This window comes from Salmo trutta, chromosome 10, assembly GCF_901001165.1.
Source record: "Salmo trutta chromosome 10, fSalTru1.1, whole genome shotgun sequence".
Classification (NCBI taxonomy): Eukaryota; Metazoa; Chordata; class Actinopteri; order Salmoniformes; family Salmonidae; genus Salmo; species Salmo trutta.
The window spans coordinates 4,983,172-5,002,034 of record NC_042966.1 but is presented as its reverse complement, the minus strand read 5'-3'; the positions used below and the strand labels follow the sequence as shown (position 1 = coordinate 5,002,034).

The 18,863-nt window shown below is 41.2% G+C and overlaps 1 protein-coding gene across 3 annotated transcripts in view; it reads right to left on the bottom strand.

The window, feature by feature from the left end:
- The window catches only part of LOC115200989 (zinc finger protein 281), a 37,671-nt gene extending 19,020 nt beyond the window's left edge, over window positions 1–18,651 (bottom strand). For 2 of the 3 annotated variants that reach the window (XM_029764164.1, XM_029764166.1), the window contains exons 1-2: window positions 18,445–18,651; window positions 1,238–1,710 (exon numbers count right to left, since the gene is read on the bottom strand). In XM_029764164.1, the coding sequence (XP_029620024.1) occupies window positions 1,238–1,663 (426 nt within the window). In that variant the 5' untranslated portion in view covers window positions 1,664–1,710; window positions 18,445–18,651. The remainder of the gene's footprint in view (window positions 1–1,237; window positions 1,711–18,444) is intronic. The other variant, XM_029764167.1, reaches the window with a different exon arrangement.
- Between the last annotated feature and the right edge of the window lie 212 nt (window positions 18,652–18,863).

The following is an 18,863-nucleotide window of genomic DNA, read 5'->3' as shown; positions in this document are numbered from 1 at the left end:
AGCCCGAAAAAACACTTTATTCTAGACAGAAATACTCCTCAGTTTCATCAGCTGTCTGGGTGGCTGGTCTCAAACGATCCCATAAGCGAAGAAGCCCGGAAGTAGAGGTCCTGGTCTGGCGTGGTTACACATGGTCAGCGGATGAGAGGCCGATTGGAGGTACTGCCAAATTCTCTAAAATGACATTTGAGGCGGCTTATGGTAGAGAAATGAACATTAAATTCTCTGGCAACACCTCCGTTCATCTTTCCCTTAATCCTGACTAGTCTCCCAGTCCCTGCCGCTGAAAAACACCACCAAAGCATGATGCTGCCACCACCGTTGCTTCACAATAGGGATGATAGCGATGGTGCAAGGTTTCCTCCAGACATGAGGCTGCAGAGATGGTTGTCCTTCTAGAAGGTTCTCCCATCTCCACAGAGGAACTCTGGAGGTCTGTAGGTTTCTTGGTCACCTCCCTGACCAAAGCTCTTCTCCCCCGATTGCTCAGTTTGGCCAGGGGTCCAGCTCTAGGAGGAGTCTTGGTGGTTCCAAACTTTTTCCATTTAAGAATGGATGCTGTGTTCTTGAGGACCTTCCATGCTGCAGAAATGTTTTGGTACTCTTCCCCCAGACCTGTGCTTCGACACAATCCTGTCTTGGAGCTCTACGGACAATTCCTTCAACCTCATGGCTTGGTTTTTGCTCTGATATGCACTGTCAACTGTGGGACCTTATGTAGACAGGTGTGTGCCTTTACAAATCATGTCCAATCAATTACATTTACAACAGGTGGACTCCAATCAAGTTGTAGAAACACCTCAAGGATGATCAATGGAAACAGGACGTACCTGAGCTCAATTTCGAGTCCCATAGCAAAGGGTCTGAATACTTGTGTAAATGTAACATGGCAGTTTATTTGATAAATTTGCTAACATTTCTAAAAACCTGTTTTCGCTTTGTCATTATGGGGTATTGTGTGTAGAATGAGGTGAAAAAAAGGCTGTAATGTAACAAATATACATAAAATAGAGCACCAAGATGGGAGCCTCTAAAATGTTGTTAGAAATTCAGCCGCGCTGACAGTGCCCATTGCCACACCCACCACCTAAACTCCTTTTTGATACAGAAAAAACCTTCGGAGTACCAAAGTGGAAAATGTTAAAAAGCATACGTAACCAATCAACAAACTATATTTATTGAGTGATGCCCCTCTTCAGCAACAAACTACAACACCCACAACAAACGTGGCTCTCACCAGCTCTCCAATTCGGCCGTTGCTGAGGTCATGCAGGAGCATGTTCTGATGGTTGTGGTGGTGGCCTCCACCAAACTGCATCTCCAGCATCTCATTGCCCTTCCGCATGCCCCCTCCTCCTCCACAGCTGCCACCCAGTCCTCCTCCACTATAGAGGGGTACACGATAGTCCAGCTCGCTCATCCGCTCCTGCTTGATGCCCATGCCATGGAGGAAGCTGCCGGCGTGGGGAGGAGAGTCACGTTCCTTTTTTAGGATAATCTCCTGGGGTTGGTTGCCCCCCATGACTGACTGCGAAGTCAGGCGGGTGAAGCTGGTGACGGGCGGCAGGTGGCTAAACATGAGCATACCCGAGGTGAAGTTGGGGTCCATGCCCCCGTTGCTTTGCAGAAACTCGTTGCCTAGCTTGTCTTGGACAATACTCATGGCAAGTGCAGGAGGGGAAACACTAGATGGGGCCAGGGAGGGGTGTCCTTAAAGAGAAGGGAAGAAAGGATACAGTTGAAGTCGGAAGTTTACATACACTTAGATTGGAGTCATTAAAACTTGTTTTTCAACCACTCCACAAATGTCTTGTTAACTTCTATGGGAAACGTGGGACGTGAGCATCCCACTCTATTCAACAGCCAGTGGTATACCGTGGCGCGAAATACAAAAATCTTAAATATGCTTCGATTTCTCAAACATATGACTATTTTACACCATTTGAAAGATAAGACTCTCGTTAATCCAACCACATTATCCGATTTCAAAAAGGCTTTACAGCGAAAGCAAAACATTAGATTATGTCAGGAGGGTACCCTGCCAAAAATAATCACACAGCCATTTCAAAGCAAGCATATGTCACAAAAACCAAAACCACAGCTAAATGCAGCACTAACCTTTGATGATCTTCATCAGATGACACTCCTAGGACATTATGTTATACAATACATGCATGTTTTGTTCAATCAAGTTCAAATTTATATCAAAAAACAGCTTTTTACATTAGCATGTGATGTTCAAAACTAGCATACCCACCGAAAACTTCCGGTGAATTTACTAAATTACTCAGCATAAACGTTCACAAAATACATAAATCATTTTAAGAATTATAGATACAGAACACCTTTATGCAATCGCGGTGTCAGATTTTAAAATAGCTTTTCGGCAAAAGCACATTTTGCAATATTCTGAGTACATAGCTTGGCCATCACGGCTAGCTATTCAGACACTCACCAACGTCGAGGCTCAGTAAACAAAAATTGGATTACCTTTGCTGTTCTTCGTCAGAATGCACTCCCAGGACTTCTACTTCAACAACAAATGTTGTTTTGGTTCCAAATAATCATATTCAAATAGCTCCGTTTTGTTCGTGCATTCAGGTAACTATCCTAACAGTGAAGCATGGACGCATTTCGTGACAAAAAAATGTCTAAATTTTTATGCGATTTCTCTCGTAAAATAGCGATAATATTCCAACCGGACAACCTTGTATTCATTCAAACAGGTGAAGAAGAAAAATGGAGTAGTCTCGTGACCGCGCATCTCCTGTCTCTGAGCCACTAGGCTGACCACTCACAAACAGAGCTCCTGAACCTTGCCCAGAGACAGCAGACGCCCCAATCCACTTTCTGGCGCCTTCAGAGAGCCAATGGAAGCCTTAGAACGTGTCACGTAACCCCAAAGATACTGTATTTTCGATAGAGATGCAACAGTTGGACCACAAATTGTCAGACAGGCCACTTCCTGCTTGTAATCTTCTCAGGTTTTTGGCTGCCATATGAGTTCTGTTATACTCACAGAGACCATTCAAACAGTTTTAGAAAGTTTGGAGTGTTTTCTATCCAAATATACTAATTATATGCATATTCTCGTTTCTGGAAAAGAGTAGTAACCAGTTTAAATCGGGTACGTTTTTTATCCGGCCGTGAAAATACTGCCCCCTAGCCCCAACAGGTTATTAACAAACTATAGTTTTGGCAAGTCGGTTTGGACATCTACTTTGTGCATGACAAGTAATTTTTCCAACAATTGTTTTCAGACAGATTATTTCACTTATACATTTACATTTTAGTCATTTAGCAGACGTTCTTATCCAGAGCGACTTACAGTAGTGAATGCATACATTTCATAATTTTTTCTCACTCCGTATTGGTCCCCCGTGGGAATCGAACCCACAACCCTGGCGTTGTAAACACCATGCTCTACCAACTGAGCCACACGGGACTTGTAATATAATTCACTGCATCACAATTCCAGTGGGTCAGAAGTTTACATACATTAAGTTGACTGTGCCTTTAAACAGCTTGGAAAATTCCAGAAAATGATGTCATGGCTTTTGAAGATTCCGTTAGGCTAATTGACATCATTTGAGTCAATTGGAGGTGTACCTGTCGATGTATTTCAAGGCCTACCTTCAAACTCAGTGCCTCTTTGCTTGACATCATGGGAAAATGTAAAGAAAATCAGCCAAGACCTCAAAAACAATTGTAGACCTCCACAAGTCTGGTTCATTACATTTTACATTTTAGTAATTTAGCAGACGCTCTTATCCAGAGCGATTTACAGTAGTGAATGCATACATTTCATCTCCGTACTGGTCCCCCGTGGGAATCGAACCCACAACCCTGGCGTTGCAAACACCATGCTCTACCAACTGAGCCACACGGGACCTTGGGAGCAATTTCCAAACGCCTGAAGGTACCACGTTCATCTCTACAAACAATAGTACGTAAGAATAAACACCATGGGACCACGCAGCCGTCATACCACTCAGGAAGGAGACGCGTTCTGTCTCCTACAGATGAACGTACTTTGGTGGGAAAGTGCAAATCCATCCCAGAACAGCAGCAAAGGACCTTGTGAAAATAATGGAGGAAACCGGTACAAATATATTCACGTCCACAACAAAACGAGTCCTATATCGACATAACCTGAAAGGCCGCTCAGCAAGGAAGAAGCCACTGCTCCAAAACGACCATAAAAAAGCCAGACTACGGTTTGCAACTGCACATGGGGGCAAAGACTGTACTTTTTGGAGAAATGTCCTCTGGTCTGATGAAACAAAAATAGAACTGTTTGGCCATAATAGCTGTTTGCAGTAAAAAGGGGGAGGCTTGCAAGCCAATGAACACCATCCCAACCGTGAAGCACGGGTGTGGCAGCATCATGTTGTGGGGGTGCTTTGCTGCATGAGGGACTGGTGTACTTCACAAAATAGATGGCATCATGAGGAAGAAAATTGTGTATATATTGAAGCAACATCTCAATACATCAGTCAGGAAGTTAAAGCTTGGTCGCAAATGGGCATACTTCCAAAGTTGGTGCAAAATGGCTTAAAGACAACAAAGTCAAGGTATTGATGTGGCCATCACAAAGCCCTGAACTCAATCCTGTAGAAAATGTGTGGGCAGACTGAAAAAGCGTGTGCGAGCAAGGAGGCCTACGAACCTGACTCAGTTACACCAGCTCTGTCAGGAGGAATGGGCAAAAATTCACCCAACTTATTGTGGGAAGCTTGTGGAAGGCTACCCAAAACATTTGACCCAAGTTAAACAATGTAAAGGCAATGCTACCAAATACTAATTGTGTGTATGTAAACTTCTAACCCACTGGGAAGGTGATTTAAGAAATAAAAGCTGAAATAAATCATTCTCTACTATTATTCTGACATTTCACATTCTTAAAATAAAGTGGTGATCCTAACCAACCTAAGATAGGGAATTTTTACTGGCATTACATGTCAGGAATTGTGAAAAACTGGGTTTAAATGCATTTGGCTAAGATGTATGTAAACTTCCCACTTCAGCTGTATCAGGCTATGTATAGATCCACGTTATGGAAACATCTTGAGTGAGATAATACAGTACCAGTGAAAAGTTTGGACACACCTACTGATTCAAGGGTTTTTCTTTATTTGTACTATTTTCTACATTGCAGAATAATAGTGAAGATATCAAAACTATGAAATAACACAGACTCTTGTAGTAACCAAAAAAAGTGTTAAATCAATATATTTTATATTTGAGGTTCTTCAAGTAACCACCCTTTGCCTTGTTGACAGCTTTGCACACTCTTGGCATTCTATTTGTTTAACATTTCTTTGGTTAGTACATGATCCCATAAGTGTTACTTCATAGTTCTGATCTCTTCACTATTATTCTACAAAAATGTACACGTTAAGTTGGCTGAAAATAAACGCAGTTGACAGTGAGAGGAGGTTTCTTTTTTTGCTACGTTTATTAGACAAGTTGTTTTCTCCTGCGGCTATTTGCAGGAGAGAAAGAATCGAACAAAACAGGGCAGTTATACTGAGGAGGATATAGGCTGCAAGCCTGCAATCTTGTTGTAAGGTATTGGTTTAACCCTGACCATAGGGCTAGACTGGCCCCAGGTCAATATAGTCAGTGTGCTTACAGTCATCCATTAATTACTTGATTGAATTCATTGGGCTTCGCCTATCTGGAACACGATGCTTGAGTAATTCTTATTTCTATGGAGTGAGGCTATGAAATAGTGGCTGGGTTAAGGTTATCAAGCAAAACCTGTGTGTTGTGGTACCTTTTAACACCCTGCTTCTCAAATCAAATCGTATTCGACACAAGGGCCGAATACAACGTGTGTAGACTTTACCTTGAAATGTTTGATTCTTGTTTAAGCAATTTGAAGCAAATATAATTGGCTAATGTTCCATGTAACATAGCCCACATTTCCAACTGCCTGGCAGCTATGGCTAAATAAAAATTGCCATGATTAGGTTATTAACCACTGACTAAATGGCAAATACTTAAAGAGGGACACATTTAGACTAAATTGCCTAGCCCACTGCTATCGTGCAAAGTGCAAGGGGAGCGACATATGTTAATCATGTCACGTAAGGTTATCACAGCAGCGGAGTGAAATCAAGGCCATTATTAGCCATGCTAAATATATCATCGGGTCAACAAAGATTGAAAAAAATACTTTAAAAAATATATATATTATTTAACTAGGCAAGTCCGTTAAGAACAAATTCTTATTAACAATGACGGACTAGGAACAGTGAGTTAACTGTCTTGTTCAGGGGCAGAACGACAGATTTTTACATTGTCAGCTCGGGGATTCAATCTAGCAACCTTTCAGTTACTGGCCCAACGCTCTAACCACTAGGCTACCTGCCGCCCTACTTCAGTAAGCTACGGCAAAGCTTAACTTCTTGACTCCACCAAAAATGGAACAAGCAGCTGTGGCCAATAACCGAACCTCCTACTAGGCCTATCATAAACGCTTTAAGACAAATTAAAGTTTTGAACGGTAGCCCATTTCCCAAATGTTCTAATAGCCTACGAAGGTACGGTTGTCCTAAAGCTGCTGTTTTCTAAAAGAACAAGAATGAAAGGCTATAGGCTACTCTCAATCCCAGCTTTATGCGAGATGTAACAAACAAAAGCCTATTAAGAGAGGATTTACCATCCTCTCCCATGATTTATAACCTAACTCACAGCCTGCCCGTTCCTCATCAGTTGAGTGTCACTTTGTGCCATCATGTGCGCAAGACAGACACACCTGTTCCATCATGAATCTCCACCAGAAATGAATATAAGCAAAGATTAGACCTGCACCCAGGCTTTCAACAACATTGTTTCATCATGTTTCGTCCAGTTGTAGCATGCGATTTCACGCTTGGCCAATACCATTGTATATATCACAGTTTAGAGTACATAATCATGATAGGACAGCGGTTGACGTCGCCTAACCCTGCACTCTACTGTACTGTCCAAACTTGTGAACCCAACAGTGGACTGTGACTACGATTTCCCCATTGCAGATTTATTTCAGAGAATTTCCAGCTTTAATCACTAAATAATTATAAACAAGACTGATATCAGGAAAAACACTATCTAATGGATAGGTCTACTTGTTACTTCTGAACTTTCATTGTCCTCCTTTGCAGTGCTTAATTTGTAAATTGGGAGGTGCTGGAACAAAAAGTGAGCCCGAGAGGGGATGACCCGGGGGCTCCGAGGTAGTGGAATGCGTTATTTTATGCGTTTATAAAAAAAAGTAAAGCTTGCATGAATTATCATCACTTTTGAATAGAGCAGTAGAGGCGCTTGTAGAAGTTGCACACATGGGGGAGCGGAATTTATTTTGCCTTTAATAAATGGATTTCATGCAATTCTACATAGTTTTAGATGACCGGAGAATGTCAGAAACCTTTTCAATAACTCACAAATGATCAAAATGACAGGCTACTTTGACAAACTGAAAATCTGAGATCAATAAAAATGACCTTGTCTTGAATCCATCAATAGCCTTGGCCTAAGTGTGAGGTAACACACATTGTACAATATGAGGAGGAAATTATAGCCCTAAAAAAAAGCTTTCCAGCTTCACTGACATGAGCAGACCGGTGACGGCCGATGCGCTCGTGCCAAAAACTATTCTAAAGTAAAACAACTCTGTTCGCTCAATAGGCTTGTTGATTTTTCACCCTTATTTAACCAGGTAAGTTCACAGAACACTCATTTACAGAAATTACCTGGGGAATAGTTACAGGGGAGAGGAGGGGGATGAATGAGCCAAATTGGAAGCTGGGGATGATTAGGTGGCCATGATGGCAACATCTGGAGTTTAGCCAGGACACCGGGGTTCATACCCCAACTCTTACAATAAGAGTAATGGGATCTTTAGTGACCAGGACAGCCATTTAACGTCCCATACGAAAGACGACACCTTACACAGGGCAATGTCACCAAACTCTGCCCTGGGCCATTAGGATACATGTTTTTTTACCAAAAGAAATAGTGCCTCCTACTGGCCCTCCAACACCACTTCAAGCAGCATCTGGTCTCCCATCCAGGATCAACCCTGCTTAGCTTCAGAGGCAAACCAGCAGTGGAATGCAGGGTGGTATGCTGTTGGCCACTGACAGATTAGTCCTCCATTCAACAGGATCCATTTGCTTTCCATTTAGGTTATCCCGCAATTCCATTTCAAATATTGCGAAAGGACCCTTTTGGATGCATGCTGTTCTCTGACATATTTGCCTCGTGTTCACGACTGTAGGCACGCCTTATGATTTGGCTACACACAATCCACAGGTAGGCTATTTTTTTTTAAAGCTATTGATCCTCTTTGGCTGAATTATAGGCCTACACCTGGTGTAGTGTTCAGATTTGTTTCTGAACAGACAGCAGTAATTCTATAACTTGGAAAAATGTATTTCAATTTATCAGGGGTGCTGCAGCACCTCCAGCACCCTTCCCTCGGCTTTGATCCTATATGGAAATAAATTATGCAGTGTAACGCTGGAGATGAGTTGCAGGTCCACCTCTATCAGGGCAGAGAGAACATAGAAAGTTAATCTCATTCTAGTTCTGTGAGAGATACAGGCATGCTTCTCTCTCACCAAAGCAATGGCCACGCGTTGGTCTATATAAGCAGTGTGAAGTACTTAAGTAAAAATACTTGAACGTACTACTTAAGTAGTTTGTGTAGCTGTACTTACTATTTATATTTGATAATTTTTACTTCACTATATGCCGAAAGAAAAATGTTATACTTTTTACTCCATACATTTTCCCTTACACCCAAAAGTACCTGTTACATTTTGAAAGCTTATTAGCAGGACAGGAAAACTGTCTAATTTACACACTTAACATCCCTGGTCATCCCTACTGCCTCTGATCTGGCAGACTCACTAACACAAATGCTTAGTTTGTAAATTACCCCTGGCTAACAGTAAATAAAAAGCTGTCTGGTTTACTTAATATAAGGAATTTGAAATGTATTTCTACTTTTATTTTGACTAGGGTAGCAAAGGGTCGGAAACTTCCGGAACTTTTTCATGCGAAGTTAAACCCGGGAATTTTGCTTAAAATTATCCCCAAAAAAGTTAGCTTATAACAGTGAAGCTTTTTTGTGTGATACACAAGGCAATTCTAGGTCTTGTGGCATATTTTGGTTAAACTATCCCCAATTCAATGGAACTGCAATCCTCTGCATGCACAGTGCATTCTTCCAGATCTTGCACACTAATGAGATGCTATTGAGCCCACACTGTCTGAGCCAAGGACTACATGCTTTCTGGTAAGTTATGATTACATTACTGGGTGAGGTGAATATATTTTATATGACATATATGATTTGTTGTTAACTAGTAAATAGTAGCCTACAGCAAAGTGTGTTTTAAATCATTTATAACTTGTTTATTTCTGCTAGTTAGTTTTTGCTACCACAGTTCAATTACAGAAGTACCAAAAAAAAAGGAATAATGTTAAGCATTTACAGGCTTTAAGTGTTAATTCACCTGTTTCCATACATGTTTCATTTTAAAACATGTATCTTACAAAGGACTTGTTTAATCTAACTGCTTAACTATTTATCTGTACATGGAATTGTATTTGGGGTTTTTTACTCATTTTTTTATAATCTTTACAGGAAAATGCCACAGGCACTCTTGTGTGGAGACATGTTACTGCAGCTAATGTAGAAGGAAAACCTGTGTACATGTGCAAATACTGTGCCAAATCATATGTGAAGAATGCAACAAACACACAGAATCATCTGGCCAAGTGCATTAAGTTCCCTCAGCTCTCACACCAAGCAACCTCTGACAAAAGTCCCTCTACTTCTACTCAAGGTGAAAATGTGGAATGAGACACCTCATCGATAGCAACAGCTCATGGTCTTCCTGGAATCAGAAGTTTTTTTGACTCAATGGAGGAACGTAGTCAGAGAAACTACATCATCTCCACCCCTTAACCAGTATTCTACAAGAGCACAGACAAGGGACAACAGACACACCGGTCTCTACATTGCAGATGATTTGAAGGCAGTCTGCTTGGTTTAAAGTGGAGGAGTCCTACCCTCACATCACACCCATTGGCTGTGCTTCTTATGCATTGAATCTGCTCCTCAAGGATATCATGGCACTGAAAACAATGCATACACTCTACAAGAGAGCCAAGGAATTGGTTAGGTATGTGAAGGGTCATCATGTTATAGCAGCAATCTACCTCACCAAGCAAAGAGAGAAGAATAAGAGCACCACATTGAAGCTGCCCAGCAACACCCGTTGGGGTGGTGTTGTCATCATGTTTGACAGTCTCCTGGAGGGGCAGGAGTCTCTCCAAGAAATGGCCATATCACAGTCTGCCGATATGGACAGCCCCATCAAGAGGATCCTCCTGGATGATGTATTTTGGGAGCGAAAGGTATGCAGCCTGAAACCTATAGCAGTAGCCATTGCACGTATTGAGGGAGACAATGCCATCCTGTCTGATGTTCAGACTCTGCTTGCAGACGTAAGAGAAGAAATCTGAACTGCCCTGCCCACTTCACTTTTGCTCCAAGCAGAGGAAAATACAGTGCTGAAATACATCAAAAAGCGTGAAGCCCATACACGCCGCAGCGTTCATGTTGGACCCCAAGTACGCTGGCAAGAGCATCCTGTCTGGTGCAGAGATCAACAAGGCCTATGGTGTCATCACTACCGTGTCTCGCCACCTTGGCCTGGATGAGGGCAAGGTTCTGGGCAGTCTGGTGAAGTACACTTCCAAGCAAGGGCTTTGGGATGGAGATGCAATTTGGCAGTTGTGCCAACATCTCATCAGCCACCTGGTGGAAGGGACTTTGTGGATGTGAGGCTCTTTCTCCTGTTGCCTCCATCATCCTCCAAATCCCACCAACATCAGCCGCCTCAGAGCGCAACTGGTCCTTGTTTGGGAACACACACACCAAAGCACGCACAGGCTGACCAATACAAGGGTTGAAAAATTGGTGACCATCCGGACAAATTTGAGGCTTTTTGAGCCTAACAACGAGTCATCCTCAACAAGGTCGGAAAGTGACTGAAGATGATGCCTCAGAATCCGATGTTCAAGAGGTGGACATTGAGGAGGTCCAGGGAGAAGACATGGAAGCCCGAGAGGAAGACAACCAAAGCTTTAGTTTCTAGACCATCCCTTTAGGGAGATACGATGGATCATTGGGGTTCATTCAATAAACCCTTTTGTTGTTCAGTGAAATCATCCCATGTGAAGAGTCAACTCGTTTAATTAAAGTTTAATCCGTAACATGTTTTTATTTTTTCTATTGGAAGGATTTAATCATTTGCAATTATGTCTGCTTATGATAGGGTAAAATGTTTATGATTCTGTCTCCATGTGATATGGTAAATATATTTCATGCAAAAAAACATCTACATTTAAATGCTAGTAATATTAGTTTGCATATATTCCCGTTAACTCCCATGGAAAGTTTCCACCTCTAAATATTCCCCAAAATGTGCAATCCTAATTTTGACACTTAATTATTTTACCAATGACCTTTACTTTTGGTACTTAAGTATGAACCAAATACTTTTAGACTTTTACTCAAGTTGTATTTTACTGGGTGACTTTCACTTCAGTTATTTTCTTTTAAAGCATCTTTACTTTTACTCAAGTATGAAAATTGGGTACTTTTTCCACCACTGCTTTTAAGCTACACCCAAACCATGGGCTAAACCCAGCCCAGCCCAACACAAATTAACAGCCATCACTAGCCAGCTACCACCCGGTTACTCAACCCTGCACCTTAGAGGCTGCTGCCCTATAATATACATAGACATGGAATCACATGTCACTTAAATAATGGAACACTAGTCACTTTAAATGTTTACATACTGCTTTACTCACTTCATATGTACATACTGTATTCTATTCTACTGTATTTTATTCAATGACACTGCTCATTCTAATATTTATATATTTCTTTACTCCATTATTTTAGATATGTGTGCATTGTTAGATACCACTGCACGGTTGGGGCAAGGAACACAAGCACTTCGCTACACCCGCAATAACATCCTCTAAATATGTGTATGTGACAAAAAATGTTATTTGATAATAATCAGGCACATTTTCAAGTTACATTTTTTTTAGGGGGCAGGAAAATTACATAAGAGTCTACTTGAATTAACACAAGCAAGCCTTCCTTCATGACCTGACTTCTGTACATTTGTATAGAATCAGCTTGATTTTATTTATTTTATTTAACCAGGCAAGTCAGTTAAGAACAAATTCTTATATTCAATGACGGCCTACTCCGGCCAAACATGGACGACACTGGGCCAATTGTGCGCCGCCCTATGGTCTCCCAATCATGGCCAGATGTGATACAGCCTGGATTCGAACCAGGGACTGTAGTGCCGCCTCTTGCACTGAGATGCAGTGCCTTAGACCGCTGCACCACTTGATTCCCTCTGTCGAAGAAGCTTGGAGCTTCTTTTTTGATATTTTCAGTGGTATCGGTAACAAATACACACCTATAAAGAAAATTAAAATACAGGTTCATCCCCTGGGTTTGACTGATCTGGCAGAGTTACTCCACCTCAAGAATTCCATTTGGCAAATCACCCAGCACACGCATGCTCAGGCTGACTATCTCTTGTTCAGGCAAATGAGAAATAAGTGCATTCAGGCTATCCGGAAGGCCAAGTTACTACTTACTAAGGAGCTGTTCTCTCTGTGGGTCTAACCCCAAAAAGTTCTGGAAAACGGTTAAAGACCTGGAGAATAAACCCTCCTCACAGCTGCCCATGTCCCTTAATGTTGATGATGTGGTTGTTACTGACAAAGAGCACATGGCTAAGCTCTTTAAATCACCACTTTATTAAGTAAAGATCCCTATTTGACTCTGCCATGCCTCCTTGCCCGTCCAACATTTCCTCATCTCCCACCCCTTCTAATGTGACTGTCCCCGATGCTCCTCCATCTTTTCCCCTGCCCCACTACAAAGTTTCGCCCTGCAGGTGGTCAATGAGTCCAATGTGCTCAATTAGCTCCTTAAACTTGACCCAAAAGACCATCTGGGTCAGACGGTTTAGACCCTTTCTTCTTTAAGGTTGCTGCCCCTATCACCACTAAGCCTGTCTCTCCTCTCTGGGGAGGTTCCCATTGCTTGGAAGGCAGCCACAGTGCAAACATTATTTAAAGGGGGAGATCAAGCTGATCCTAACTGTTATAGGCCAATTTCTATTTCTATGCCAAACTAACCCTGATTCAGATGACCATCCTACCCATGCTAGATTACGGAGACATAATTTATAGATCGGCAGGTAAGGGTGCTCTCAGGCGGCTAAATGTTCTTTACCATTCGGCCATCAGATTTGCCACCAATGCTCCTTATAGGACACATCCCTGCACTCTAAACTGGTCATCTCTGTATACCCGTCGCAAGACCCACTGGTTGATGCTTATTTATAAAACCCTCTTAGGCCTCACACACACCCACCCCCCCCCCCCCCCATCTGAGATATGTACTGCAGCCCTCATTCTCCACATACAACACTTGTTCTGCCAGTCACATTCTGGTAAAGGTCCCCAAAGCACACACATCCCGTGGTCGCTCTTTTCAGTTCGCTGCAGCTAGCGACTGGAACAAGCTGCAACAAACACTCAAACTGGACAGTTTTATCTCAATCTCTTAATTTAAAGACTCAATCATGGACACTGACAGCTGCTTTGCGTGATGTATTGTTGTCTCTACCTTCTTGCCCTTTGTGCTGTTTTCTGAGCCCAATAAAGTGTGTACCATGTTTTGTGCTGCTACTATGTGCTGGTGCCATGCTATGTTGTCTTAGGTCTCTCTTGCCATGCTATGTTGTCATGTGTTGCTGCCATGCTATGTTGTTGTCTTAGGTCTCTCTTGTCATGTGTTGCTGCCATGCTATGTTGTCGTCTTAGGTCTCTCTTGTCATGATGTGTGTTTGGTCATATATATATATATATATATTTTTTTTTTTTTAATCCCAGCCTTTTGGTAGGCCATCATTGTAAATAAGAATTTGTTCAAACTGACTTGCCTAGTTAAATAAAGTTTAAATCAAAATAAAAGATTGCAATTTAAAAATTATAATAAAAGCAAACAGTGAAATACATTTTTCATGTCAGAAGCGGTAGGCCTACCGAACGAAACAGTCCAAAACTGAAAGGTGTCGGATCCTGTTCCTTCAAAAATTAAGCACTACTCCCTCACGAGGTGAGAGAAATTAGAAAATATCTTCAAGATGTGGGTTTTTTTGTAATGGAATTTCAAGGCAATGTTTCTTAAGTTAACCTGTCTGGGCTAGGGGGCAGTATTTTCACGGCCGGATGAAAAACGTACCCAATTTAAACAGGTTACTACTCTGGCCCAGAAACTAGAATATGCATATTATTAGTAGATTTGGATAGAAAACACTCTGAAGTTTCTAAAACTGTTTGAATGGTGTCTGAGTATAACAGAACTCATACTGCAGGCAAAAACCTGAGAAGATTACAAGCAGGAAGTGAAAAGTCTGAGAATTGTAGTTCTTCTTTTGATTCTCTATCGAAGCGCCAGTGTCTGTGGGGTGACGTTGCACTTCCTAAGGCTTCCATTGGCTGTCTAAAGCCTTCAGAAAGTGGTTTGAGCATTTTCCTGTCACTGGGCAGATAATAGGAGCTCAGTTACTGAGTGGTCTGCCTGGCAACAAAGGGATTGGATATGCTCGGTCCCGCGAGCACCCCCCTCCTTTTTCTTCTTGAATGAATATGCTATTGTCCGGTTGGAATATTATCGCAATTTTACGTTAAAAATACCATAAAGATTGATTTTAAACCGCTTTTGACATGCTTCTAAGTACGGTAATGGAACATTTTGACTTTGTCTCTCGTTCCGCGCTCGCGCGTCACCCTTTGGATAGTGACCTGAACGCACAAACAAAACGGAGGTATTTGTACATAAATATGGATTATTTCAAACAAAAACAAAATTTATTGTGGAAGTAACAGTCCTGGGAGTGCATTCTGACAAAGATCAGCAAAGGTAAGAGAATATTTATAATACTAATTCTGAGTTTAGGTTGCCCCGAACTTGGCGGGTGTCTGAATAGCTCACCGTGATGGCTGAGCTATGTACTCAGAATATTGAAAAATGTGCTTTCTCCGTAAAGCTATTTTAAAGTCTGACACAGCGGTTGCATCCAGGAGTAGTCTATCTATAATTCTTTAAATAATTATATATTTTGTCAACGTTTATGATGAGTATTTTTGTAAATTGATGTGCACATTCACCGGACGTTTTGGTAGGAATACATTTTCTTAACATCACGCGCCAATGTAAAATGCTGTTTTTGGATATAAATATGAACTTGATCGAACAAAACATACATGTATTGTGTAACATAATGTCCTAGGAGTGTCATCTGATGAAGATCGTCAAAGGTTAGTGCTTCATTTAGCTGTGTTTTGGGTTTTATTGACACATTTCCTTGCTAGGAATATGACTGATTATTTTTGTCTATGTACTCTCCTAACATAATCTAATGTTCTGCTTTCACTGTAAAGCCTTTTTGAAATCGAACAATGTGGTTACATTAAGGAGAAGCGCATCTTTAAAATGGTGTAAAATAGTTGTATGTTTGAGAAAGTTGAAATATGACATTTTGTTGTTTTTGAATTTTCCGCCCTGATATTTCACTGGCTGTGTCCCGCAGGCGTCCCACCTAGCCCATAGAAGTTAAACTTACAGAAGGCAGGACAATTTCTCCAAAACGAAACCTGTGTTGATATTAGTTGGCAGGGGTCTTAAATTCCACATTATTATGGCTTGATGCATTTCTAATACCTTTAAGACTTTTTCTGCTAAATGTTTTCTAAAACTCATTTTCCATCTCTTTGACCCAAAATCAAAGCCTTTGCGTAGTCCTAATTTTTTACGGATGGAAAATGTGCCTTAACTTCTCAAAAACTGACCCTTAGCTTTCATTTGACATGCTCCGATGACCTTCACGTTGGTGCTCATCGGTCCTTTTACATGGAAATGCCCAACTGCTTATTATGATTGTGCAGTTTTTAGCAATCTAAACACAATCCCCAAAACACATGTAAATATTGGACTTTAAATTGAGCCTTCCTGTATTATACTTATGCTAAAAGGTTTATTATATTGTACTGAGCCATTTACTTTGTTCTTATTCTTATATTTTCTTGTTGTTGCAGTGTTGAGAATGAACCTGCAAATAAGTATTTCGTTGGACGTGTATACTAAATAACGTTACCTCTGTCTCAAACCACCTTGTGCTCGCCTATTACCAATTAGACATCACCATAACATTAGGCCCATGTGGAATAGGGTGTGCCATTTTGCCAGTGTAAGACAAATTTTGTATCATATACAGCTTGGATTGTAGCCAAACAAAAAACTGTGCTGCAATGTAAAATTTGCAATGGTATATTCTCATTCAAATGACACTAAGTGACAATTACTTCAACTTTATTACAGGGGATGTGAACACCATGAATTTGCTGCCCAAAGTGAGTATACGAATAAAGAACCATTGGTAGGCTGGACACACTTTTTTCTGATAAAAACTAGTTCATTGCATCTGCCTTGGAGCCCAGTTTCATAATATTACCATATGTCCCAGCTGGTTGCCGTAGTTTTGAAGTAATCACGAAAAAAAACAGACCTTGTTTTAGGGCATTTTTCACCCTGCTAGCTCCTATTAGTTCTATTGAGCAGCGTGGCACCAACTCGCCTGCCGAACGTTCTATTCCCAGCTTATTGTTCAACATCACAATGCCTGCTTTGCTATTGTTGGCAATGAGACCTGCTCACACTGTTTTATAATTAAAATGTAAACAACAAAAATAATGTTGGAACTCTGCAGTATTCCCATTGTTTCCTATGGGGGAAATATAGGCATGTCTGTCTATTTCGCCAAATATCTCACAATGTGTATATTTCGATTTTTTTTTTTTTTTTAATTGGACACCATTTTAAATCATGAGAATCTCCGCTTTCTAATTATGTAAGGCTGGGCAGTGTATTCCGTTGTCATCAAACACTAGACCAGAAAGTCAGAAGTTGCCATTTGTTTCCTATTTCATCGTTATGCAGACATGGCACACTTGGCACCATTAAAGGTGCGAATGTTACCTTTCTACACGAGTTGTTATTTTTCCGTTTCGTCCTAAGAACAGATTGTAGTGGTAAAATAAAAAAAGGAATACTTTTTGTAGTGCCATTTTGGCGAAATGTAATTCTAAACGTCACTCCAGTTAATTTGCTATGGGATCGGGCTAGTGTTCCAGCTCAGCCAACCTCCTGCCATTTTTTAGCCTTGGGTGAATTTACACTCTTTCTATTGTCCAGTTCACCATCGGCTGAAAATTGTACATCAAATTACACGGGTCCACTAAACTAGACTAAAGCAAACCATATTTTACCACGGATTTAGCCAGAATGTTGTCTAACGTCATTGGGGTAAAACTGCTAGCTGGCTGACAATTCCAGATGCCTCGAATGGCTCAGGCACAATATTTAGTTTAGTCTAGCCGACCATTTGGCTACGCGACATTTCATTTTATGGTAAGCGGATGGGCTTTTGTGATGCATAGCCAGCAGCTAGCTAGCATGCTACAAATATCGTTAGCCGTCCTGGTCAACTGTTGATACAATGCACGCTTCTGTCACAAATGCAATACTATCAAAACGCAATAAGACATATGACAACAAATCGACTCACAGTATGACAATAGACGCCAAAAGGCGACGGCTCAATCAATAATGGGTACGCGTTAGTAAACTAGTTATCCTAATGCTAATTCCCAATTTCAAACCATTGTATCAAACTCAGGTAGCTAGTAGCTAGCTAGTCTCATGCTGGCAAAACATTAGCCAGGGATTCAACGTTACCGCTCGCACGACCTAATTTGTCCAAAGGAAATATTTGTCTTATTAAAACCCAAACACTAACGTTAGCTAGTTGCCGGTATAATAGCAGAACGTTTTATTTACCCGTTTATGAAAGACGATTGGCTTGCTGTCCTTGGCTGGGACGACGCTGGTGAAATCAAATCGGACTAACAAACGTTAGCTTGATAGTTATCTTCGGCGCTCAAGCCTATTTATCGAGATAGTGTTAACTAGCTAACTCAGTATACCCATCTCTAATTATAGCATTCCTCAAGGGCTGCGGTGCACGTTAACTTTAGATCACATACTGCAAATAGTACGGGTGCTATGAGCCTAATTTCTGCTTACCAGTTAGCTAACGAGCTCGCCGCTCCAACTGAAACCCCACATTATGGCCCATGCAACAGAGAAACAATGATGCTCGACTTTCAGTGTATCTCTCATGCTGAAGCGATTTGCGTCTGACATTTCCACCGCTTATAACTTGACACATTTCAACAAGTACTCAGAAATAAAAGTACATTTCAATAAATATTTACCTACACATGACCGCGACTGGCTATAAATGTTGGTATTTTCTTCTCTTGTTCGTTCCTTTGCGGTGTTATAGACAAAACATTGTCGTCTTGCGGCCGATGCTTTCTTCCATCTTGTCCAGGCGCGGGGAATTATGGGTCTAGCGGACGGGTCGTGAGAGGAGAGAGCTGCTGCAGTATGACTAGATATGGCTAGTGTCACCAAAGGTCGTGTGACAAACTTTTCCATTGTCAGGTCAATATTTTGGACTGGAATATTGTCCACTATACTCCGTTTTCTTTTATTGTGTTTCACTTTTAATTCTGTCAGGGCAATCATCATTGCACTGTAGATGAAACACATGCAGTTCTGCTTCTGGTGATAGAAGTCACAAAATTGTTACATTTAGTGAATTAATCAATTGATTTATGAATTGTACTAT